The sequence below is a fragment of the Phoca vitulina genome, unplaced genomic scaffold (assembly GCF_004348235.1).
Source record: "Phoca vitulina isolate PV1807 unplaced genomic scaffold, GSC_HSeal_1.0 scaffold9, whole genome shotgun sequence".
Classification (NCBI taxonomy): domain Eukaryota; kingdom Metazoa; phylum Chordata; class Mammalia; order Carnivora; family Phocidae; genus Phoca; species Phoca vitulina.
The window spans coordinates 33,745,991-33,770,906 of NW_022589712.1; the positions used below are offsets into that span (position 1 = coordinate 33,745,991).

General features: G+C 39.8%; 1 protein-coding gene across 3 annotated transcripts in view; it reads left to right on the plus strand.

The window, feature by feature from the left end:
• Positions 1 to 24,916, plus strand: part of ARHGAP18 (Rho GTPase activating protein 18) — a 190,710-nt gene that overhangs the window by 161,905 nt on the left and 3,889 nt on the right. For 2 of the 3 annotated variants that reach the window (XM_032407890.1, XM_032407889.1), the window contains exons 9-13: positions 2,724 to 2,883; positions 5,037 to 5,119; positions 9,297 to 9,503; positions 10,312 to 10,452; positions 22,243 to 22,367. In XM_032407890.1, coding sequence (XP_032263781.1) covers positions 2,724 to 2,883; positions 5,037 to 5,119; positions 9,297 to 9,503; positions 10,312 to 10,452; positions 22,243 to 22,367 — 716 coding nt within the window. The remainder of the gene's footprint in view (positions 1 to 2,723; positions 2,884 to 5,036; positions 5,120 to 9,296; positions 9,504 to 10,311; positions 10,453 to 22,242; positions 22,368 to 24,916) is intronic. The other variant, XM_032407891.1, reaches the window with a different exon arrangement.

Below are 24,916 nucleotides of genomic sequence, written 5' to 3' on the forward strand. Positions count from 1 at the left end.
TAGTCCCCATACACCGGTTCATGGGGCTGACCAAATGAGATGTGACCTAGTCCCCATACACCGGTTCATGGGGCTGACCAAACAAGACTCTGCCTCAGCTCCTTCCCTGACCTTCGCGGTTCCTGTCTCACCCGATGCAGCGCAGCCTGAGTCTGGCTTGTGAAAGGGGCAAGGTGATTCCCAGACTGCCCTTTCTCCCCGCCCCCGCCACCTCTTCTGGCAAGCTGGCGTTTTCTTCCCACTATCTTGGGACGCTGTGCATCCTCCTCCTTTCCCCCTGTCACCCAGCTCCTGCTCTGGGGAATACAGCATCCAGTAAATGCATGGCGAAGGCAGAGTTACCCTACAGATGATGCATAATGCATAAGTGTCCCAGGGGATTTGCATGTTTCAGGGACCTCATGCTTGGAATCGTAGCTCTATCTGGAAAACATATCTAGGAAGAGTGGTTAGCAGCCGTGAACAGCCTCCCAAGCCTCTACATTCAGCATTAGCTCTCAACTGAGGTGGCACAAATCATTGCCCACATCCAATCTATTGTCTTCCTGAATTTGCAAATCCAAGCGAAAAAAGGGTAGGTCGAGGAGACCTTTTCTGCTCATTTCCTTAAGACCTATTCTATAGGACGTTTTTAGAGCTGGATCAGGGAGAACTGAGTGTTGGTGGGCGCACGTGCTCCTCGCCTGTGACTGTGGCCGCGGGGCTGCCAGGATTGGAATTACTCTTCAGACATTGCACTGTTTACATCACCTGCTTATGCTGATAAGCTTCCTCGATGTGGGATGCTAGTTTCGGCCTACTTGGCTCTTACTGCGTAGAGCGATCTCCGTTTAATCGGATTCGAGTAACCTGATATACCCTGCTCCCAAATTTCATTCAGCTTGTGTCCCCTGGGTTTGGTGTCCGGTTCACAGAGGTCCCCAAAACCCTTCTGGGGCCTGTGTAAGTTGGATAAGCTGCCATTGTCTCGCTCCATTTGCTAACATTTAGGGCGATCTTACCAACAGTCAAACATGGGCATTGTGTGTGTGATTCTGAGATAAGTTCTGTTGAGAGGCACATTCTCTTACAGACAGCGAATCCCTCAGAAACAGGTCACGTGACTTCATATTACCCCATGCGCAAGAAGACCCCTTCTCAGTCCCTTGGTCACGGCACTAATGAGCTGACTGTGAGGCCTGACTCCTAAGAGTCATAAACACGTTTACTTCACTACACAGTGGTGAGCAGAATGTGTATTTTATGTTTTTGACTGGATAGCTGACAGAAGCGTAAGTTCAACTAAATGTGATTTCTAAGAAGGTCGGTTAAGTGGATTCCGTTGGCTCAACTCTTCAACCCAGCCTGTTTTGTCACATCCCAAATTATGCAGCAGCTGGTCCATTATAAATAATTTAAAGATAATATGCAAAATTTTTGGTTATCTTTCTCCCCTATACACCAAATTTTTTGTACTCTTCTCTCTCCTTCCTCCCCCTTCCCCTCCTTTTCCCCCTCCCTCCCTCTCTCCCTTTTTCCCTCTCCCTCTCCTGTCTCCTCTTTCTCCCTCCTCCTCACTCCTTCTCCCTTTCATTCCTCTCTCCCTCCACCTCTCTCTCCCCTCCCCCCCCCCCCCCCGCCATTTCTAGGCTCACCTTTATGTATTTCACCAATTACAGGAATAACTGGAGGAGAGGATGGAGTTGTGTAGGAAAGAGAAAGTGTAATAAATTCACCCCACAAGAAAAACGAAGAACAGTCTTTGGGAGAACAGTTTAAAATAATCAAGGAAGTGACAGAAACTTGGAAGGATTTCTAACCTAATAGGATTTATGCCACAGTGAAAAGTCCTGTATAAAATAGTAATTATGAAACTAAATTGATTACTGATAATTTGTCTGGCAAATCTCATGGATTCCTCGAGGTAAACGAACTAGGTATTTCTAAATCTGCACGGACTCACACTGTTCTCTGCAGTTGGCGGCAGGTCGGCCGTGCCACTTAGGGCTCGTGCACCTGAGACAGGTGTATTGATGTCTCTTCAGGCCTCATTTGCTGTAGAATGTGGTTCTCCATTTCCCAGAGGTGACTAATCAGAGGTAGCCTCCTGTTTGAGGCCCAGAGATTGATTATGTCTTTTGTTATGTAATGTACTTCTAAATAATTTAAGAGACTTTTCTTTTTTTTTAAAGATTTATTTATTTGACAGAGAGAGACAAGCAAGAGAGGGAACACAAGCAGGGGGAGTGGAAGAGGGAGAAGCAGGCTCCCCGCCGAGCAGGGAGCCCAATGCAGGGCTCGATCCCAGGACCCTGAGATCATGACCTGAGCTGAAGGCAGATGCTCAATGACTGAGCCACCCAGGCGCCCCAAGAGACTTTTTAACAGATGATTTTTACAGTCGAATGAAAAATTGTAGTATCAGAAGTAAAGCCCCCACATGGAATGACTATTTTAACTAATCTTTTCATGATTAAACCTTTACTGCTTAAGGTCTGTTGCAGAGTCAGGAAAATGTATACAGTTTTTGAATTCTGTGGCCTTGGCTATAATTTGTCACTGGTAAATTACACTTGGCCGAGTAGTATTTTTCTGAGTGACAGAGAAGTGTTAGCCTTTGGTACTTTCAGATTCTTTTCTAAGGAGTAGAATCTCTTGGAAAGTCGGAAGTGGATCACACTCTCAGCAGGAAAAAAAAATGCACTTATTGGTAGCTTTTTTTTTTTTTTTCTTCTGCCTTTCAGAATCTTTGCCAAGAACTGGAAGCAAAGTTTTATGAAGGGACTTTTAATTGGGAAAGTGTCAAACAGCATGATGCGGCCAGCCTGCTGAAGCTCTTCATCCGGGAGCTGCCCCAGCCGCTGCTCAGTGTAGAATATCTCAAAGCCTTTCAAGCCGTCCAGAGTAAGTGCCATCTCTCTTTGAGGCAGCCCTTGTGCTGGTGCCATCCATATTAATTGTTTTAATGACACTTTGCCTCACAAAGAATAACCGGATATATTCGGAGAGACGTACTGACTCTCTGTCAACAGCAGCTCAAATGCCATACATTGTTGTCCTTTTCCTTTATAAATATACATCTCTGAGTAAATGGATGACAGAATGTTCTCGTCAGGTACAGACCAATTGCGTGCCCATTAAGCCATACAATATATTTTCTTGTTAAAACTTGGAACTTCACATTTCTTGTATAATAGAATGAGTCACGTAATATCTGATACATTTTTCTTGCCAAGTGTTAAAAGCAACACTTACTGGAGAAGCTGTGGATTAACAGTTATCATCAATGCACAAGGAGATGAGGCAGAGTCTGTGATTATTTCCTGAAAAATTAAGTTCTGAAATTGTCATGCAGAAACGTGGAACAAATTATTTGGCTGCCCTCCTTGGAGGAGGGCTACAGACTTCTTCTACTTTGCCATTTTGGGGTCTTGGGCAAGCTCCAAATTAATGTCTCGAATAGTTCTTGATTCTTTTCCAGTGAACACAAAGGTCTTACAAGGTTTATGTACTGGTGTAATTACTCCTTTTAGTCCTAGCGGCCATTAGAAAAGGAAAAATGCCATCACCATATTCTAATGACCATATCTTTAACTTCCCAGCTGGGACACTCTGAGAGGGAAAGGGTACCACTATTGATGATTATGGTGAGCTACAATGTCCACCAGGACTATTCTGGGCTATTCTGATTTTTTTTTAAATTGAGATAATAATTGACCTACAACATTATGTACAGCATAATGGTTCAGTATTTGTATATATTATTGAAGTGATCATCACAGTAAGTCTGGTTAACATCCATTACCACACACAGTTACAGAATTTTTTTCTCTTGTGATGAGAACTTTTAAGATCTACTCTCTTAGCAACTTTCAAATATGCAATATATTGTTACCAACTGTAGTTGCCCTGCCGTACATTACGTCCCGATGACTTAACTATTTTATAACTGGAAGTTCGTACCTTTTGATGCCCTTCACCTAATTTGTCCACTCCCCTCCCAACCCCAGTTTCTACCAGTCATTCTGTATCTATGAACTTATTTTTGTTTTGTTGTTTGTTTGTTTTCTAAGATCCCACATATAAGTGAAATCATATGGTATTTGTCTTTGTCTGTCTTATTTTACTTGGTATAATGCCCTCAAGTTTCATTCATGTTGTTGCAAATGGCAAGATTTCTTTCTTTATGACTGAGTAATATTCCATTGTTTCGGCCTATTCTGAGTAATATTCCATTGTTTTCCAGGCTATTCTTAAAGCATATAATATTGAGATGATTCCCATGTGTCCTCTCATATCATAACATTTCTTCAGAATTTCTAGGAGAGACATGACTGAAATCATCTTGTGTTTAAAATACTTATAATGCTTAAGTTATGCTGTTTTGTGTACATTCTTTAGATATGGATTCAAGAACAAATCGATTCCTGAGGAACAAAATACCAGAATGACTCCAACTATCCATGAGTATTACCTCTATGGGTCAAGGGTTACTAAAAATGATAACTATCAATGATAATCATGTACCTCTTCGACTCAATCATTGCTGGTTGTTTTTCTAGTTCATTCCGTAGACATTTATCGAACACTTACTGTGTTCCAGGCTCCGTTTTATATCTTCCTGTTGGAATCGATGGACTCTTACCACATAATTTGTCCACTCACCAGCGAAGAAACAACCTTTACTGTTACAGATGCACCCTGACACCATACCATGGAAGGGCCGACTTCCTGTGTCTCTTCATTGGGGAATAATTATCACGCAGAAGTTAAAATCATTTCTAAAGCACTGTTGTGTGTCTGCAAACATAAGGCCGCTCATCATATGATCACAGTTGGAAGTGAGCATTCTGAGAGGAAGCTCTAACGTGGCAGCTGCTTCCCCTGATCTCTCTCAAACACACTCTCAAGAATGCTCACTGCTCAGTTGTTGTGTCTTAAATTTCACAGGGATGTTTATGCCAGATAACTTTTTTCTTACAAAATGATGAAAAGGAAGTAAAAAAAAAAAAAAAATGTTTGGTAAAAGAGTTCAGATTTATTTAATCTGTCTGCAGATCTTCCAACCAGGAAGCAACAACTACAGGCTCTGAACCTTCTTGTCATCCTCCTGCCTGATGCAAACAGAGACACACTTAAGGTCAGCGGATTCATTTACATTAAATATCCCTCAGAACTCAGCAGAGTAATTTCTCGTTATTTGTGGCAAAACAATGTGATGTTTTCATGGAAATGTTCAGAGTTAAGTCTATAAAGAGAAGACTGACTTTTAAAGATGGTGGAAGTTTTTAACTCTTCATTAGTGTATGGATTAGGCTAGTCATGTTAATAGTATTAGCAGGTGTTTAATTTTTGCTGTAACGCTTCTACCAAAACCAGTGAGTGAAGTTCATTTTTTTTTTTTTTTTTGATGGAAACATGGGTGCTTTGGTTTCTCCTTTTTATTTTTTGTGCATTTTCCAAATTTTATTTGATGAGCATATAGTAAGTTGAAAAATGGATGTTTAAAAAGAAAGTTGTAAGGCTCATCAAATAAAACCTACTGTTGCCTAAAGATGTTATATTTGTAGTTGTAAGCAGTAGAGTTTGAAATAAGTCATGATGATGATTTTGAAATGTTTGGTTAGCCAAAAGATAGGCCAACTCAAACAAATTCTAGTTATTTCTCTAAGGGCTTACCCTGAGTTTTTGATTTACATCATCATTTCAGAGTGATTTGGTCTATATGATTTAATACCATTTATTATAAGCATTGTCAGAGGCTTTTATAATAATCAGTGAATTGCTGCACGTTGATTTATTTTCTTAATAACAAAAGTTTATAGAGTAGTCGTAAAAGTTTAGTTATAAACTTACGAAAGAAAACGGAAACTTCTAAAATATAATTTAGAAAGAGTATTTACCTTAAGTTTTGCCATTGCTTTAAAACTTATATATCTAATGGTAGAACCCTTGCCCCTTTACCCCCTACATTTCTTTCTGTTTAAAATGAAAAATTATGCCAAGAAATTTCATGTCAAGAAAACAAAGCCAGTTGTTAAATCTTGGAAGTTTTTCCTGTACCTTATTAAGACTCCTTGAACTGAAACTAGGTGATAGTTCTTTCATGCCCATGGAATTGAATGTTAATACTCAACTTTTCTGGATGAAAGAGTTTGCGGGGATTACTGGAGTAAAAATCCCTGCATCTCTACAGGAGAACTTCCAAAGAGTTATTCCCTTTACTAAGTCAGGAAAAAAAAATCTTGTGCTTCACTGATTGTTACATGCTGAGAAGGCTGCATTAAGTGTTGTTTTGGAGACAGAGACCAACTCCAGGAAGGGTTACATTTAACCATTGTGTGACCAGGGTTGCTGTGTAAGGGTAGATTGTGGCTGAAAGAGGACAGCGTGGGGACTGATTTCCACTCTGCTTGTCAGCTGTGCCCTGACACAGAGCCCTGAAAGAGAAATTTAATCCATCTTTTTTCTTATTCACGTAGAGGTAACCTGTCTGTGATGGCTCTGTGAATGACCAATATAATATAAGGGAGGCATTGAATGATACATGATTTACTTAAAACATGTCTGCATTCAAAGGAGTACAAATATTTGTGAGAGTAAACACTTATTCCAGTATGGTTTCTATTGGGGCAAGGCTGGTCTACAACTCAGTTTTGGAATTTGCCTTCAGAGTCCCAGGCACACTCTTTTGAAAATTCTGTTTGAAGAGATATTGTCTAAAATTTTAGAAAAGCTTTAATTTTTGCATATAAGGTTACTGGGAGTACAGTTTTATAAATCAAGAGGGAAATACTTTTTTTGGAATAAAAAATTGGGAAATGCAAAAAATGTAAACTTAATAATTAAGTAATTAAGCTTTATTTAAGAGGTTAATTAGCTAGCCTTGAATGTTTCAAACAAGATTTCTAATAATAGAAACATTGAAACAGAAATGCCATATGTACGAGAAAATAAACCATTTACGTTTAGTTCAAAGTGAAGGAAAACTCTGCCACAAGGTAATTTTAGGAAGCTTAATGCAAACTTCTCCAATTTTTACGAGCCTAGCGCCACTCTTTCAGTTGCTGTTTGGAGGACTGGGATCACGCGTATAACCTTTGTAGACTATTATTACAACACATCGAAGGGTTAGGAGGCACTACATTCTACTAGTACCATGTCCTACTTTAAGCCTAAAGAGACAGATGTCTGGGCAAACTGCTTGACCGGGATTTTTTTGACCTTGGATTATTGTATATTTGGATCATGATCGTAACTATTTTTGACTTGGAGGAATAATGAAGACCAGCATTAAGATATCATTGGGGGATCCATGTTAATAAAATTATTGGTGTTTATCTATTTTTATTTCTTTTTAGGAAGTTAGCTATATAATTGTCTTGCTCAATCCTGGCAGGCTGCGAGTTTAGTATTTCTGTTTTATGAGTAAGAAGACTTTAAAGGGCAGAGATGTCAAAAGTTTACCCTAAGATAAGTAACTGTGCTGGGACTCAAACTGGTTTTCAGGGAGTGGGTCCAGTAAGACTTATGTAATACCAGACTAGTGATAGATACTTCTTTTTAGAGGTGGGGGAGGGGCACAGGGAGAGAGGGAAAGAGAGAATCTTAAGCAGGCTCCATGCCCCTCGTGGAGCCCAACATGGGGCTCAATCTTACGACCCTGAGCTGAAATCAAGAGTGGGACACTTAACCGACTGAGCCCTGATACTTTTTTTTTTAATTAAAAAAGGTCAATTCTTCTATTTCAGGTAAAGAGAAAATATATCTGAAGATGAAGTGCTTTCAGCAAGGGCCAGGCTAACTTTTTATTAATTTCATATCTAAATACACAGAAACACATTCTAATATTATAGTAATGGTTTGAATAATCTTATTGCATATGCGCACCACAATTAAAATGGTTTATTACCTAATCTCTATAATTTATGCTTTGTAAAGAAAGAGATACACTGGTCCCTGAATAATTATTCTGGTCCCTGTAACAAAATTAAATCTTTTTTCCCAAACCTCATCAGTTAATCTTTTGTCCTCATTTGAGCGGGTATTGTTACTGTATAACCTTACGGTTGGATTATAGTTTAACTTTCTGAGAGCTGTACCAGAAATTAGATACATAAATCTTATTGTTAGATATTGAGGCTGTGCCTTTAGTTTGTTTCAAATGTTTGAAGTCTATATAGCAGCTAAACTTGATTTAAGATCCACCTGTTAACACAGGAATTTTTTCCCCCCTAAATCTTGTGAGAGATGAACAGTTTCTTTTTCCACTTCGGTATGGTTTATTTGACCTCTTTCAGGTTGGGATTTTAAACTAAATATGAAAACATGATTCTCTTTGTAGTTAAGAGTTCAGAAACAAAAGTCAGATAGACCTTCTCCACCATTTGCTAGCTCTGTGATCTCTGGCACATTCCTTAAACTCTCCGCACCTTGTTTCCTCATCTGTAAAATGGGGATAAGTACAGCCTCTCTCTCGAGTAATGATTAGTGAGATGATATCTATGATGTGCTTAAAACAATGCCTCACTCCTAGAGAACATCGAATACTTGTATCGTTGTTAGTGTTCTAGACCAAAATTAATTCAAGGAAGAAGGCAAAAGAAGAACTTAAAGCCTTAAGTCCTGTCAGGAAGGTGATATAAGTTAACCTGTGGCTGTTATGAAGGGCAGGCTCAGAGGACACAGGAGTGTTGGCAATAGAGGTGGGAGCTGGGTGGTATCAAAAGGAGCATAAACCAGCCTGTTCTGGTGAAAAGTTCCTTTTTATTTGCTCATTCAGTTTTTAAAAAACTCTCTTCTCTTGGTCTCTCTTCATCCCCCCTTCCTCCACACGACAGTCTCCATTCTTTTTTTAGAATTCTTGTCAGCTAGCTATTGAGTACCTTAAAGCAAATGAAACTGAGGTTAAATGAGCCTTTCTAAGGGGGATTGTTTTAAAAACTCCTAAAGATAAAAGTGAAGCACTTCCTGAAGCAAGGGAGTATTTGTAGGATATTTGAAACTGCTTTTCGGTGCTCTGTGGCTCCGGTAGGCTCTATGTCTGATGCTTCTCCATTCCTCTCCCCTCTGCCGAGTTCAGATGTGTGTCCTGTCTGCTTCATTCCCCTGTGCCATAGCCCTTCACAGAACAAAGCACCACCTCAGGGTGCTAACCAAATGGAGAAGCTTTGATGGCAAGGCCCATTGAAGGTAGCTAGCCGACTGTGGTTATTCACAACTTATTTGTTTTTAACTAAGTAAAAATCCCATACGGGACAGTGCTTTAATCTCTTACCTTCATGAAAACACAAATCTCAGAGTCATTTCTGTTTCAGGCCCTGCTTGAATTTCTCCAAAGAGTAATAGACAATAGAGAGAAAAATAAGATGACAACCATGAATGTAGCAATGGTCATGGCCCCGAATCTCTTCATGTGTCACACGTTGGGTTTGAAGTCCAGCGAACAGCGAGAATTTGTAATGGCAGCTGGGACAGCTAATATCATGCACTTATTGATTAAGTATCAGCAACTTCTGTGGACAGTAAGTATATATTTTTAAGCTCTGTTAATGAGTGGTGATATCTAGCTTCTAAAGTCTTTTTAGAAAGGTTAGATTTTCTATAAAAAGCGAACCAAAGAGGTGATTTCAAGTGCAATTAAAAAAAAATAATGTCCATACACCTGAAACTAATATAACACTGTAAGTTAACTACACTGGAATTAAAATTAAAAAATTAATGTCCACTTATTAAATCTCAATTCTTAAAATACCAGCATTATTTCATTGTTTCAATTTGGTAACTTCTAAAATATTTTATTTTTGCTTATGTAATTTCTGAGGATCAGTTTTTCCTAGGTTATTGCTAGATCCCCGTCAGCTTTTATTGATTGGTGAGTTTTTCTTTGTTGTTTGAGGTGAGGCTAGCTGGTTATCAGAAGGGACTGCAGGTTAGCTAAAGGCTAGATTGTTGACAGGTGGCTTCTAAAGGGACCACCTGTCAAGGTGGTGGCCCCTCATGCCAGTCACCCCAGGCAGTCCCTAATCTTGGCATATAAGGCATAGAAGATGGCCACTATGTCCTTGAACTTTACCAAGCCTCTTTTTGAACCTCACTTACACAATGGGAGGTAAATTACTTCATGTGCATGCTCTGTACTCATGGTGAATGAATAATACGATGTATTTTTTTTGCATATTTAATGAATAGTGCATGTAAAATAGCATAGTCTTATGAAATGGACAAAACCTTTACTTCCCTCCACATTTAAAACATAAAGATCATTATTTCCATAGTTCAAAATGGTGCCACTTCTTTTTCCTCCCCAAACTTAATTTTATTTCTCTGTAGATTCCCAAGTTTATTGTCAACCAAGTGAGGAAGCAAAATACTGAAAATCATAAAAAAGATAAAAAAGCCATGAAGAAATTGCTGAAGAAAATGGCTTATGACCGAGAAAAATATGAAAAGCAAGATAAGAGTACAAGCGATGTAAGAAAAACGTGAAGATACGTATTTATGCAGATTTCAGTATTTTTACTATCACACGCGCGAGAAAGAGTTTCGTATGTTTCTGCAGTAGTAGGGACTTTCTACACACTTACTGGGCCCTGGTACTAATTATTAAGTTAAAGGCCTCAATAAGGGTAACTGTGCTCCTACTAATGATCTGTATTAACAGTTGCTCAGGTGTTGGTGACTCAGCATATGAGCTGTTAATGGGGAACAAAGGAAAATAACAAGACCAGAATGTCTCAACACACACCCACCCACACACACACGCACAAAGGACTCTGGAGACTAGTTGCCCACTGAATGTGTAATCTCCACACAGCAAAGAGTCCCTGTGTGAACCACTGATCTTTTTTCTTCAGTTTTCTCATCTGTAAAAGGGGGAAAAATAACTAAGATAAACATATAGGTCAATGGTTGGTTATGCCTAGGATCCTTCCTGGGTTTCAGTAGGTACGGAAATAGTTCTTCATTAGATCACTAGAAGAATTTGGTGAGATTTATGTTGGAATGAAGAAGAATAAAATGTTTCAAAAAAGAAACATCTAAACATCAGCATTTACAAACTGCTGTAAGAATATATTAAGAATTCGGTTTAAAATGATAAAATATACATGAAAACACATTTATGAAGTGAGTTACCAAAGCTCTAACTTAAGATCCTGAAATGAAAGGGTTTCTATTGTTCTCTTTATGGTGGAGACACCGCCCCCCCCCAACTAGCACCACCATTGAGGTTACTCAGTTACATGCTGACATCTTGTGGAATAATGTGGAAATGCAATTATCAGCTTGTGATTTTTTTTTTTTTTTTTTTTTTTTTGGTTTTGTCCTTATAACAGCTATAGTAATTGTAAAAAAAAAAAAAATATATATATATATATGTACATGTATATATGATATATATTCTATATTATGGCTCTCACCATTACAAAATAACATATTTTTTGGCATGAAATATTTTTGGCCCATTTTAAGTATCTTTAAGAACATAAAATTTAATAAAGGGGAATTGTAAATAGTGTTATATATTTTTGAGAAAAGGTTTGATATTGTCATGGGTTAGAAAGGATTTTTGGCATACCATTTTTGTTTAACTTAGAACAGTTTATTTCCTCTAAAACCATTATAAATAAGTGAATATTATCTTGCTTTGTAGCTCTGCTTATTCATATTAACTTAGGTGACTTTATAGCCCTGTCTTTTATAATGTGATTCTCTGAGGTACATTATCTGAGGAAACATTTATGCTGTACATTTTAAATAATAAAACCTTAGACAAAATAATTTAAAAGTTGTGTTTTGGAGATGAAATGTTGACATGATTTTGTTATTTACAGAGACTTTGTGTTAACTTGGATTTCTTTAGTTTGTACTTTGGGCTTATTAGATGAGAGTTGGCTTGAGAATTATCTCTGTACTAGTTAGAAGCTATATTGTCATTTTAAGTCTTGGGATTTAAACCTGGATTTTATCATGTATTAGCTATTACTCAGGGAGTAAACCCTGGAGCCTGGGGTACCCTGGGCTACAAAACAGCAAGTGGGCATCAGAGAGGCTTCACTGGGAAGTAGAGCTGAGATGTGAAGAACACGCAGGTGTTATTTAGACAGCAAATTAAATAGGGAGGTCTCACTAGCAGAGGAAGTTTCCTGGCAGAGTGGTAGCCCCTAGGTAATAATGACCCATGATGGCGGTTCATTGGCCCTGTCGTTTTGGTTGAAAAATTTTAGTCACTTGCCAGAATTTTGTTCAAGGTACTGTCATTTTATTAGGGAGAATAACAGTACACAGAAAACAGTTACAGAACAACAGCGACATTGTTGGATGGAACATGGGCCATCTACTTTGTGATTGGCTGCCCAATCCCATTCTGTCTTATTAGTTTGTGTTTCCTTACTTTCCCCCCCAAATCATTTGAATGTGTAGCATGAGATTGCGGAGCATAAAACTGCCTGGGATGTTTTATTCATTTGCCAAGCAACTATTTAGTGTATGGCTCTCATGTTCCAGGCACTGTTTTAGGCACCTGAGAGACATGATTAAACAAAATAGGTGAATATTGCTGTTCTTGTGCAGCTTAAATTCTATAACTAAAAATTAATAAATAAATTACATAATATGTTAGTATGTAGTTAGTACTCTAAAAATAATAAAAATAGCACAGAAAAAGAGAATTGAGAGAGGGAGCTCCTTGCAATATTCAGTTGGGTAGTCTAGGTATTATTTGTATGAAGACGTGAAGGAGGGACAGAGAGCCAAGATGGATGTATTTCTCAGGAAGCACAGATGGAATAGTCTGTCAAAAGCCTTTTGGCAGAAACTTGCTTGGGGTATTTTAGGACCAACAAGGAGTGCTTGTGACCCAATTGGAGCTGGCAAGGGGAATGGCGGTATGAGATGAGATCACAGGGACCATGGGACCAATAGATTATATAGGGCCTTATAGGCCATCTTTAGGAATTTGAATTTATCCTGAGTGGAGTGGGGTCATTGCAGGATTTGAGCAGAGGTTTGAAGATCTATGTTTTAAAATGTTCCCTCGGACTATTGTGTTGAGAATAGACTACAGGAGAGCCAGTATAGATGGGGAGACCATATAAGAGGAAGAGGTTCATGTCTTAATCCAAGTGAGAGACCAGGATATTAGCCCTGGAGGCGACGTGGTCAGGCAAGACAATTCTGTGACTTTGAAGGTAGAACCGTTGGAATTCCTTCAAGTCGAAATGATATGAGTTGTAAGAGAAAGAAGTAAAAAGTGACTCCAAGGTATTTGGCCCAAGAAACTGGAAGGATGGAATTGCCCCTTCAACAGGGAAGATCGCAGTTTTCAGTTAGGGTGTGTTGAGTGTGAGATTTGTGTTAGAAAAGTAAGTAGGGATGTTTGAGGGTATTTGGTGGGAAAATTAGGTCATACAGGCCATTGAGGTGCATGGTGGAGCAGGGGCAGAAGGAAGGCCAGACTGGGTCTCTGGGGGGAGCAGGCTTCTATTCTGGGGAATGTCTTGACCCCAGGAGTTATAGGATTATTTTTGCATTTTTTTTAAAGGTTTTATTTATGTATTTGTCAGAGAGAGAGAAGGAGAGTGAGCGAGGGCGCAGCAGGGGGAGCGGCAGGCAGAGGGAGAAGGAGGCTCCCTGCTGAGCAAGGAGCCTGATGCAGGACTCAATCCCAGGACCCTGGGATCATGATGTGAGCCGAAGGCAGGCGCTTAACCAACTGAGCCACCCAGGCATCCCTATATTTGCATTTTAAAATCATTGCTGTGATGTCAGAAGAAGGAAAGTTTGGAGCAGTGAAAAATAAGAGGTTACATAGGAGAAGATGCCAGCTAATTTCATTGCTGATGGGAGTACATAAATTGGTAGAATCCCTCTGGAGAGCAGTTAGCATGTGGTAAAGGCCTGAAAACCATGCTCCTTGTATTCAGAAATTCCTTCAAAGGGAGTAATAAGATGAACATGCAAAGAGTTATGCTTAAGTTCATTGCCATATTCTATATACTGGCCAGAATTAGAAATAGTCTAAAAGGATACAATCGGGTACATATGTTATAGCATATTTATGTAGTGAAATATCATGAAAATACAAGTGTATATATTGACATTGGAAGATGTTCCTAATATGTTAAAGAAAGGTTACAAATTAGTGAATATTGCCATATTTCTAAGGGGTAATAATTATCATGAGGTCAGGCATGGTGCTAAACATTTTGTAAACATCATCTCATTTAATATTTACAGGAGTTTAATTGAAGTATATGGTATTATTGTCTCATTTTTTATAGATGAGGAAAGTGAGGATCAGCAATCTTAAATAACTTACTGAAGGTTATCTAGATAGGAAGGGGGGGGCTGGAATTTGAAACCAAATCTGGGTCACTTTACTCTTATCCTCTATTTCCTTATAGGGCACAGAAAAACTCTGAGAAGGATATGTACCCCAGTCCTGGGTTAATGTGTAGTAGTAATACAATGAACATGTATTACTGTCATTATTAACATGGGTTTAATAGATAGCTTTTAACACAGTCCTGGGCCATGCCAAGACCCAGCAATGGGAATGGAGGGAAATGTTAAATGCGAACCAGGAGGACTCACAAGATGTGGAAACTAATTGGATATGAGGAATGTTGAATGAGGAGAAATCTAGAATGACTCGCTGATTTTACCTTGGGTGATTTTATCATTGAGAGAAACCATTAAGGAAAAGGAACAGCCTTTGATGAGGTAGTCAGTTTTTGACATTTGTAGTTGACTTGCTTGTGTGAAAGTACTTTGGCTACATGGGCCTGAAGCTCAGAAGGCAGCCAGAGCTGGAGGTGTGCTTTTGGGACTCGCATAGAGATTTCCCTTGAAGCCAAAGACACCAATATTTTAGTTGTGGGCCATGGGAGAGGAGCTGGTAAAAGAGGCCAAGAAATAATAGGAAGTCAGAGGAAATGAAAGATTATAGCATCTTAGAAGCCCAGGGAGGGAGACGAGGTTGGTAAATGAGCTTGGTTAGTAGTACCCCATGCTAGAGAGAGGTTGAGTAAGGTTAACACTGGACAGAGGTCCAGTGAATTTGGCATTTGGAAGGTCACTTCTGACTTTCTCAAAAGCATTGTCAGTAACTATTGATGGAAAAAGCCAGATTGGCAGGCATTGAAGAGGGAAAGACAGACTGTAGATCGTGAAAATTCATCAAGGTAATATTTTTTAAAGCATTCTGTATGCTATTAATGATAACTATATATAATCAGGATTCAAGCTATTGAGACATGATTGACTAGATAAATTAATAGTTTGAACCAGGTTGTAAGGGACACAATCTACTTAATAAGACAAATGTTTTTAATGACTACAGCATATTAATTGTTTGATACAAATGTGAATTTCTTGAGTACTAAAGACACATCAGTTGCAGCGGGAGGAAACACTTGGTGAAAACAACAAAATTGTAGACCATAAAAATAACCATTTTGTGATAGCCTTCAACTTGCGGTGGGATTGATATTACACATGCGCACACACACACACACACAAACACATACACACCACATCACACACCAGAAGTCATGTGGCTTGAGGATATAGTTCTAGCTCTGCCATCAACGAGCCCTTAATGACAAATCATTTTATCTCTCTGGGCCTTACTTTCCTCTATAAAATGAGGGGTAAGACCAGATTGATGCTATCTCATCCAAAGTATGCAATAGGGTTATCTGTAGTAGTAGTTTTTTTTTTTTTTTAAGATTTTATTTATTTGACAGAGAGACACAGCGAGAGAGGGAACACAAGCAGGGGGAGTAGGAGAGGGAGAAGCAGGCTTCCCGCGGAGCAGGGAGCCCGATGCAGGACTCGATCCGAGGACGCTGGGATCATGACCTGAACTGAAGGCAGATGCTTAATGACTGAGCCGCCCAGGCGCCCTGTAGTAGTATTTTTTATAAAACATGACTGGGCCACTCCCTGGACCCAGAGTCAGAATCTCTCAGAGCTGGAGCTCGGTATGTGTATTGTATAAAAACTGTAAGTATGACTTTTCCCCCCCATTTGGTATGTATGTGTGTGTAAACATATATTTAATTGTATTATGGAATTTTTCTCACCTATACATGAAAACAGAGTAGTATATGAACCCCATAAACCCCTCACCAATGATCAAACCTGTTTTTCTAATCTTGTTCTGTCTCCCACACCTTGTTTCCTTTCGGTATTTTTTTTTTTAATTTTATTTATTTATTTGACAGAGAGACACAGCGAGAGAGGGAACACAAGCAGGGGGAGTGGGAGAGGGAGAAGCAGGCTTCCCGCTGAGCAGGGAGCCCAATGTGGGGCTCGATCCCAGGACCCCGGGATCATGACCTGAGCTGAAGGCAGACGCTTAATGACTGAGCCACCCAGGCGCCCATCCTTTCAGTATTTTTAAGAAAATCACAGACTTACCATCATTTCGCCCATACTTACCTCAAATCGCATCTCTGCCTAATAAGGGTCGAGGGTAGCTTTGATGAGCATCTGGTTATGAATTGCTGAATCATACCGGTTTCAAGTCCATTGTGGACTTTGATCGGTATGATTTTTCTACCATCATTCTGGCTCACCTTTCAAAGTAAAGGGAAGCTGTGCATTTGTTTTTTAAGATTCATTTATTAGAGAGAGAGAGAGAGAGTGCATGAGCAGGAGGGGCAGAGGGAGAGGGAGAGAGAATCCCAAGCAGACTCCATGCCCAGCGCAGAACAGGATGCAGGGCTCGATCTCACCACCACGAGATCAAGATCATGACCTGAGCCAAAACCAAGAGCTGGAAGCTCAACTGATTGTATCACCCAGGCGCCCTGGGAAGCTGTACCTTTATGAGAAAGAGATTTTGCGAAATAAGCCAAGCTCCTCCAATCTTCCCTTATTTGTAGAGGGCGTGTTCCCTGTGTTCCCTCTGTGGTTTAACTCAGGATGATCTCATGTCACACCCTTAATTTACAGTTGAGGAACTCAATTTTTAGAGAGCTTACATGACTTGCTAAGAGGTCAAGATGATCTTGTAACATTTTAACATTTAGGGCTTTGTGCATGGAAAAGAAATCTATTGCTGCCACTCTCTGCCATTCTTCTCCAGAAGAATCCCAGAGTTGGCAGCAGTTGCGGTGTAGATTCTGGGTTGTTTATAGCCAGGGCTGCATGTCTTTGGTCACAACTCTGTTTAAATTCCATCTCTGGTTTCATTTAACAACTCTGACCCAGAGCATCATTGCAGGTATTGTTTAAAGCATCTGCTTTAGGTCTGGAAACAGTGTCTGGATCTACTTGGGGACTCACATGGAAAATCAAATTATAGTATCAAGCACAAAATCTTGTTTCTTTTTAAGATGTTCTGTGATTTTTTTTATAGTGCATAAAAAATACCAATTAAAAGAGAAAAATATCAGAACTTAATTTCATTGTAAATTAAATGCATATTACTATAGAAGTTATTTCAGGTTCTTCTTTAAAAGTCTTTGAATCTGAGATGGATAAAAGTTTAAGCATTTGGATGATAAAGAGCTGATTATAGTCAGGACTTAGGCAGTTCAAGATAGCAGAGAATGCCTCTGATATTTCCACTTCCAATCAGACTAAGGTGATGCCATTTTTGTTCAAGATACCTTGCTAAAATGTCCTTGTTTAATTTCCTAAAATATGTGTTATATTCTTTTTCTTAGGAAAGTTGTATTTCCAATTGGCCCTTTTGAAGATAAAAGATTTTTCTGTAGCATTAAAAATGTCAGCTTTACATTTAACTTAGCTTTTAATGAATAAAAGAAGAAATTAATATCTCTTTTAAAGGTCTGACATTGAATTTCTAATCTAGAATGCAAAAATATGAGCAATGTGGTGTTTATCTACATGTTTCGAAGAAATACTAAAATTTTCTATTTAACCAAATAATAAAAAGAAATAAAGTCTTGTTTTTAAAAATATACTTTAGTTCAGTATATAAAACATGTGAGGACCATATGAGATTATTTTCTGCATTATAAGTTTTTGTATGCATAAGAAATTATTATTTTGTAAGTTGTAAAATCCTTTGTGACTAAATTTTGATGGTGTCTTAGTGAAATACTGCTCTTCTCCAGTCTTGCTGTATATCACATAACTTGAGCTCACCAGCACACCAAAAATAAACACATAAAAAAAATAAGAGACAGAGTCACAGCTGTTAAGACAAAAAAAAAAAAAAAATGTGAAAAAGGAAGGTTACAAAGATGATACTATTCACAGATTCAGTCATTACTATGGCTCAAGTTAAGAACAGACTGGCTTAATGATCAGGCATGTTGTGTCTGTTCAAAGCTTGGCAGCTCAATGTAATTAGTGTACTAATAGCTTGAGTATTTGATACAGCATGATTCTGGAGCTTAATAGGAGTTGTCATACACCATTTAAACTAGAGCTTTGGCATCATTTATTATTTATCGTCTTTAGCAAATAGCATTTGGCCACCCTTGTCAAGACATGCGGAAAAAAAGTTTCCAGAAACAACTTCTAAACTCTCCATCTTTAATCATTATATCTACCAGTTGGGCGCATTTCTACTCCAAAAGTGAAGGGCATGGCAGATCCAAAGTGAATCAGACTCTTCTATGTATGTATTATTGTGAGAATTTGGATGGGATGTCTTACTACATAAATGAACACTTAAGAATTGTTCCTGTCCTATACACTCGTGCAGACCCACATACACACACATACACGCACCCACACCCTCCCCGCTAGAACAGTCTCCTGAGTTGTCAAGGAGCGTGGCCAGTCAGCCCAGGAGAGGGCTGTGTCCATTGGCCCAGAGAAAAGGGTTCCACAGGCACTGATACCCCAGATCTCTGCAAAAGGAGTCAAAATAGTATAGTCAGTGGTTCGGGAAGGGGCGAAAGCTGAGCCAGAACTGGCCTGGCTTCACCTGCTCACCAAGGGGAGGGCGTGAGAAAGTGTAGTTTCACAGCCAGAAGGAACCTGACCCCATGCCGCTCCCCATCCGCTGGCAAGAGCCACAACACGGCGATTACCTGACATTTCACATACACATGAGAACTCTCAAGTGTCCTCAGAAGCTAGTCCCTGAACCTCCTTTTTCCAAACTCTGTCAGAGAGACTGGATTCCTGTGTCATGTGGGCTGCGCTTGGGTGTAACCCCCAACACTTACACTGACCTCAGTGCGGTGTTTTATAAAGAAGCATGGTTGTACTCTCGAGAGCACGATCTCTGAACTCACATAGAAGGTGTAGACCATGGCCACAGTTTTAGAGGCCTTCAGTTGTTCGTGAGGGGTCTTGTGGGACGAGCGGGTGCATCCTCAAGCAGGTGCATGCAAATGCTGGTGTCTCCCTGCAGGAGTAAGTGACTGAAGTATTTCTCGTAACACCTTTAATTCCTTCCGTCCTCTCTTCTCTCAGTAGTAGAGGAAATAACCATGCCATAGATGGAGGCAACTTGTTTCTTTTAGAAAATGTTCCTAAGATGGCCTTTTTGCTCTTTAGGAAATACATGTTGGCATATGTTATTTTATTCTAGAGAAATAACTAAAATGTTAGCATAGCATTCTTGGAAATACTTTTGAGTGATTCATCTGATCAATAAATATTTGCTAGCTGGCTCCAGCTATGACTCAACTATGTGGTGTGTAACTAGAATGCAGGTGTCATATGTTAGAATCCCATCATAAAAGAGTTTCAATGGAAGGAAGAGATTCTTTTTGATTGTGGATCATGGAAGGTTCTATGGAGTTTGATGTATTTGAGTTGGGCCTTGAAATGTTACTAGAAGAGATTACAGAAGAGGAGTAGAACACACATAAAGATAGGAAAGCTTGGGTGTTTGTAGCAAATTTTGGTTGGCCTTTTTAATCCAAACAATAGAATGTACCACAGGAATAGTGGGGGAAAAGGCAGGGAGCAAAGGTTATCATATCCCTGAACTCTCTGGCAGTGTATTATTTTTCTGGATCATTTTGCTTTTGTAACTCATTTCTTGTGGACCTTCTATATGTAAAATCTTAACTATCATTATCTTACTTCACCGTAAATGTCAGCATAGATTTGCCTGCCTTTCTGATATTTTAGGGTTGGATAAGATGTAATTATGGGGACAGTTTTTGTCACTATTACTTTTTGCCCAAGAAAACCTGTATGTAAGGATATCTGGCACTATGACTTGAGCAGATTTCCTAACTTTCTTAAATGAGCATAAAGCATTTGGGTGTCTGCAAACCCTAGCCTGCCATTCAGGGCCCTCCATAATATAATCATAATAGACCAAGAGAAGCCACAATACCAATAATTGTTTCTTAGTTGAGGGGACAAGGTGGATTTGGGTTTTACGGACACAGGCTCTGTGCTGCAACTGTTGCTGTTACAGTTTTACTCCCAACATTCGTGTTGTCTGCCAGCTTATTGTTTTCCACCTCCTATGAGGAGACAGATAGGTGAGGCCGGGCCAGCAGGTAGAATGACCACAGTGGGATATAGGCTAGTGATGAAACCCAGGGGAACAGGGCGTGTAGCATAATCCCTGAGTTAGAAGATACACCATTGATTTAATATCTGCTGGGAAAGAAAAAAAGGGCACACTGCCATATAAAATGCCCCATCCATCATACGAAGCAGCTCATTTTCCAGTGTTAAAAATGAAAATAAATTGTCACAGAATCCACTAAAAAGGTAACTTAGATTTGCATTCTAGGGGAGAGGCAGAGGTGAGAGACTAGACTAAGTTATCGGACCAAAATATATGCCCCAGAAATTGAAAGTCAACAAACTGAGCCCAGGGGCCAGGCTGGGTGGGAGGGAAGCAAGCGTTGAGGGGTCTGGGAATGGGTTGGCATTGGGACGTCCTTCAGGGATGGGATTGAGCACATTACCCCCAGGAAGAGAAGTTGAAGGACACTAGGAACATGGTCCCTCTTCCAGCAGGATGGCGAGTGGGCAGCCCTGGATGCATTGTCTGTCTTTGGCTGGAGGGAGTGCTCCCTGGCCCTTCCCTGAGTGCTCAGGTGAGGGCAGCAGAGTCTCACATGTTGGCGTGAGGCCCTCTGCCATGTCTCCCCAGGTGTTAACAGGTGCTTGCAGCCCTTTGGGGAGCAAAGTCATGGTCTTACACAATCCCACACTTCCTCGTATGGCCTTCTATGAGTATCACTGCTTTTCTTTGTTATTTTCACACTACATTTCACAGGTTACTGAGAAGCAAGTGTAAATCTTTTGGAGGCACCTACATCTTGACGTGGCCTGATTCTAAAGCCATGTTATTTTTATTGAACTTTGAAAGAAATCACATTAATTCCATTCATGGTATATCCGTGCTTTATGTTGGGGTGGGGGATAAAAGCACATACGAAAAACGATATTGTGAGCACAAAAAATACTGTGTACTAAAAGACTTGTGTCTTATCTCCTAGGTAAGTAGACCTAGCACGATGCTTGGTACTCAGTCAGTGCTTAGTAAATTTCAGTTTAATGAAACAGGGTTTTGTAGTATTTAAAGCATTATCTTTAAACATAATTTGTGCATGCTGTTTGTCCTAAGGTCTGTTCGTGACATATCATTGTAAATAATAAATCACTATTTACTGTGGTGAATGATTAGGAATTAATTAAGCCTAATATTTTGAGTGTCATAGCTGATATTTTGATATTACAGTCCTTAAAATCTTTCACTGACATCTCACCAAATATATCAACAGTTCTTAACATCTATAGGCAAAGGATTTAGAATTGGTCATCTGAAGTCCCAAGCGTGTGGTCACAGTATAAGCTTCTTAGCCAAGTGAGAAGCAGATGCAGTACAGATGTATAGAAAAGTATGTTTCATTTTTTTACAAAGACGCTCAGGAACAAAAATTTCCGTGAAATTTGGTCCATGCACAGGCAGATTTTTAAAATGCATACACTGCAGTCGCACACAAAGTAACTTCTGATTCAATTTCATAAATTGCTACATGAAGAAGCACTCTATGGTAGATAATCCTCAGAAATCAGCACTTAATATGGCAGTAATGGTTATTGCTGTCATTCTTTACATCTTTAAAAATAATTAAGCATTACTGCCTAGGCATTATAAAGTTCCCCTCTCACCATTAAGAGGATATTTGAGGTTTGAGGTAATTTAGCAGATTACATTATGCAGTAGTTAAGGGTTTTACGTAGTGGAGTAGACTGCGTGGTAGTTGAGCACACTTCCCGTATAACGCGCCGTACGGGGTTCTGAGCCGCGGCTGCCACCGGCTTGGCTCCAGTGTCCTTATTGCTTTGCAGGCCGACGTTCCTCAGGGAGTGATTCGAGTGCAAGCTCCCCATCTTTCCAAAGTTTCCATGGCAATACAGCTCACTGAAGAACTAAAAGCCAGTGATGTGCTTGCCAGGTTTCTCAGCCAAGAAAGGTAGAGGCCTGTTTTGTTTTAATCATTGCATGGTATAACTCACACGCGCGCGCTCTTTCTCCTTCCCCTTTTAAAAAACACACACAACGAGGGGTGATGGGAAGTGCTTCAGAATTTTGTCTTCCCAGCAGAAAAGAAGAGCAGACTTAATAATTAGACGGTTGGAATGGGCTGCGTTCCTGTGAGGTCGTTTATGGGCAGGTTGAGCCTGTGGCGAGCAGGATGTCGGAGCTTGCCTTCACTGTGCTTGCAACGGGCTTGGCACAATGAGAGCACTTGATATTCTTTCCAGAATGTGCGGACTGGGGCTGAATTACTGTGTGGGGGCTGTTAGGAAAATCACTAAGATACAGTGGGATTAAAACAAAGAAACAAAAAGTGCAACTTTTTCTATGAAATTAATGAATAAAGAGAAATGCTCATATTTGAAAAGCAAGGTCTGAAGAATTGAGAGAGGCAGCCAGTCCCTGGAGCTTTGAAGTCCCCTGGACACAGAGCACACCGTCCCCGTTAGGGACAACCAAGCCTTCTCCTCTGTTCTGGTGCTGATGGGGTAGGAGGAGGAGTTCTCTGAAAGCCGTTGGCATCCCTCTGATGATGATTAGAGCATACGCTTTCTGAGACATCTTACAATATCTGTTCTTAAATTTTAGAGGTTTAACAAGTGTGTTGGATTTTTACTTTTTATCCTTCTAATTCTTATTTTTTAGCTAAAGTTATTATTTTAATGATTTCCACCTCACTGAAAATTAATTTTTTTTTTAAAGGGAAATCCAGGGCCCTGGCATCTTAGCCTATGAATTCTCTTAGTCTTCCATAGGATGTCATCTCTGCATTCTAACATTCAAGGGCATCAGTGAAGTTTTCTGCAAAAATCTCTCGGTGTTAATACAGTACCACGAGTATTTAATATGCTTCTGCTCTGTTTAAGGCCCCCTGCTGGATGTCAGAAAGGGTATAAAGATGTATTTTAAAGTATCTTCCCTCAGGGTTTATAAATTGGGAGAAGAGATGAGCCTGAGCAGTAACAGATGGTGGGGAAATAGAAGAGAAGCTTATTGGTCGTATCTGGGCTTTTGGTAGCCAGCACCAACTCCCCTCTCAACTGTACGGTGAAGTAAGCACTAATATTACTCCTGTTTTACTGATAAGAAAACCGAGACTTTGCAAGGTCACACATTTCATAGGCGGTGGTGCTAAATTCTAAATGTGTGGTTTCCATCTCCAAAGGCTGCCCTTTAAACACCCTCCTTACAAGCCAGGATCTAGCAACCATCACGGATCTGGGTCCATTGATGCAGAGTCTCGGAGGAAATGGAATTTTAGGGGATTAAGCCCTGGAGCAATTAGGTGTCTTTGCTCCCCAGAGGGTGTCTCTGCTTCCTCTCTGCTCCCTGCTGTGACCTAGTAGATACCAACTCTTGCCATTCTGCTCACCAGGGATGACTGCCCATCTTTTCCCAGAGTGGTTACCTGAAGATCATCTGGCCAGACTTCAGATATATAGCAGCTCTTTCAGCCTAGATACAGTTAATTCACACAGCATTTACTTTAAGGACCCAAGTGCTCAGTTGAGTCTGTACTTTTGTTGCTGTCCTTGCAGATGATGGAAGAGGTGACTATGAAGTCAACTATGACTTTAATATTTAGGGGATAGCATGATTGTTCTAGAAAGCACCAGATTTGTGACAATTGTCCTCTGCATATTTGGATTTTCTGCTTGGGGTGCTTTTATTAAATAAGCATTTGCTGCCCCCTGGAGGGTGGGGCCTGTTTCTCTACCTCCTTCCTTCTCCCCATCTTGCTCCACTCAAAGGGCCATCTGGTAAACTTCTCTGTCCATTGCTTACCCCCCCACCCCCAACCATTCCTCAGCTCCTTTCTTTATGCTTGGGGATGCTGAAGGCAGATGATCTGGATCCAAATGCCAGCTTTTCCTGCTTTTTTTCAAGCTAGATTTATAATCTCTTTAAGTCTCAAGTCTTTTTATTTGTAAGAGTAGACCATAATAGGACCTGCATTATAGCCTTGGGATAATGAACTAGGAAAATGACCGTGAAGCACATAGCACTATCTGGGCCATATAAGTGAAATTCTCAGTTAAGTGTTGATATATATGTTCTCTTCCACCACATTCTCCTCTTCTCCCACTTGCATTCCACCAGTGTAGGGGCAGTTGGAAACCCTCCCTCCCCCATCCTTTCCCTCCCCTACTTTCTCCACCAAAGACAAGAACACATGAATGACATAAAGTGAATATACAATAAATTTCACATTTACTTATCAGTCTTGATAAAGGCTGTTGCCTCTCTTTAATTATGGATTTTTGATTAGCATTATGCAAAGCTTGTATTTCCCAGGAAATCCAGTTGAGGTTTTTTTTTTTTTTTTTTTTTAAGTAGAGCAAGAACACAGATACTGGAGAAACAATCTGAGAGCAATATCTAGCTGGGGTTTTTTTTTCCCCCCTTACCAAGTCTCCCAAAACATTCAGCTTGATTTTCATAGAAGTAATGACTCTTTTTATACTCATAGTTTATTGTGCTATA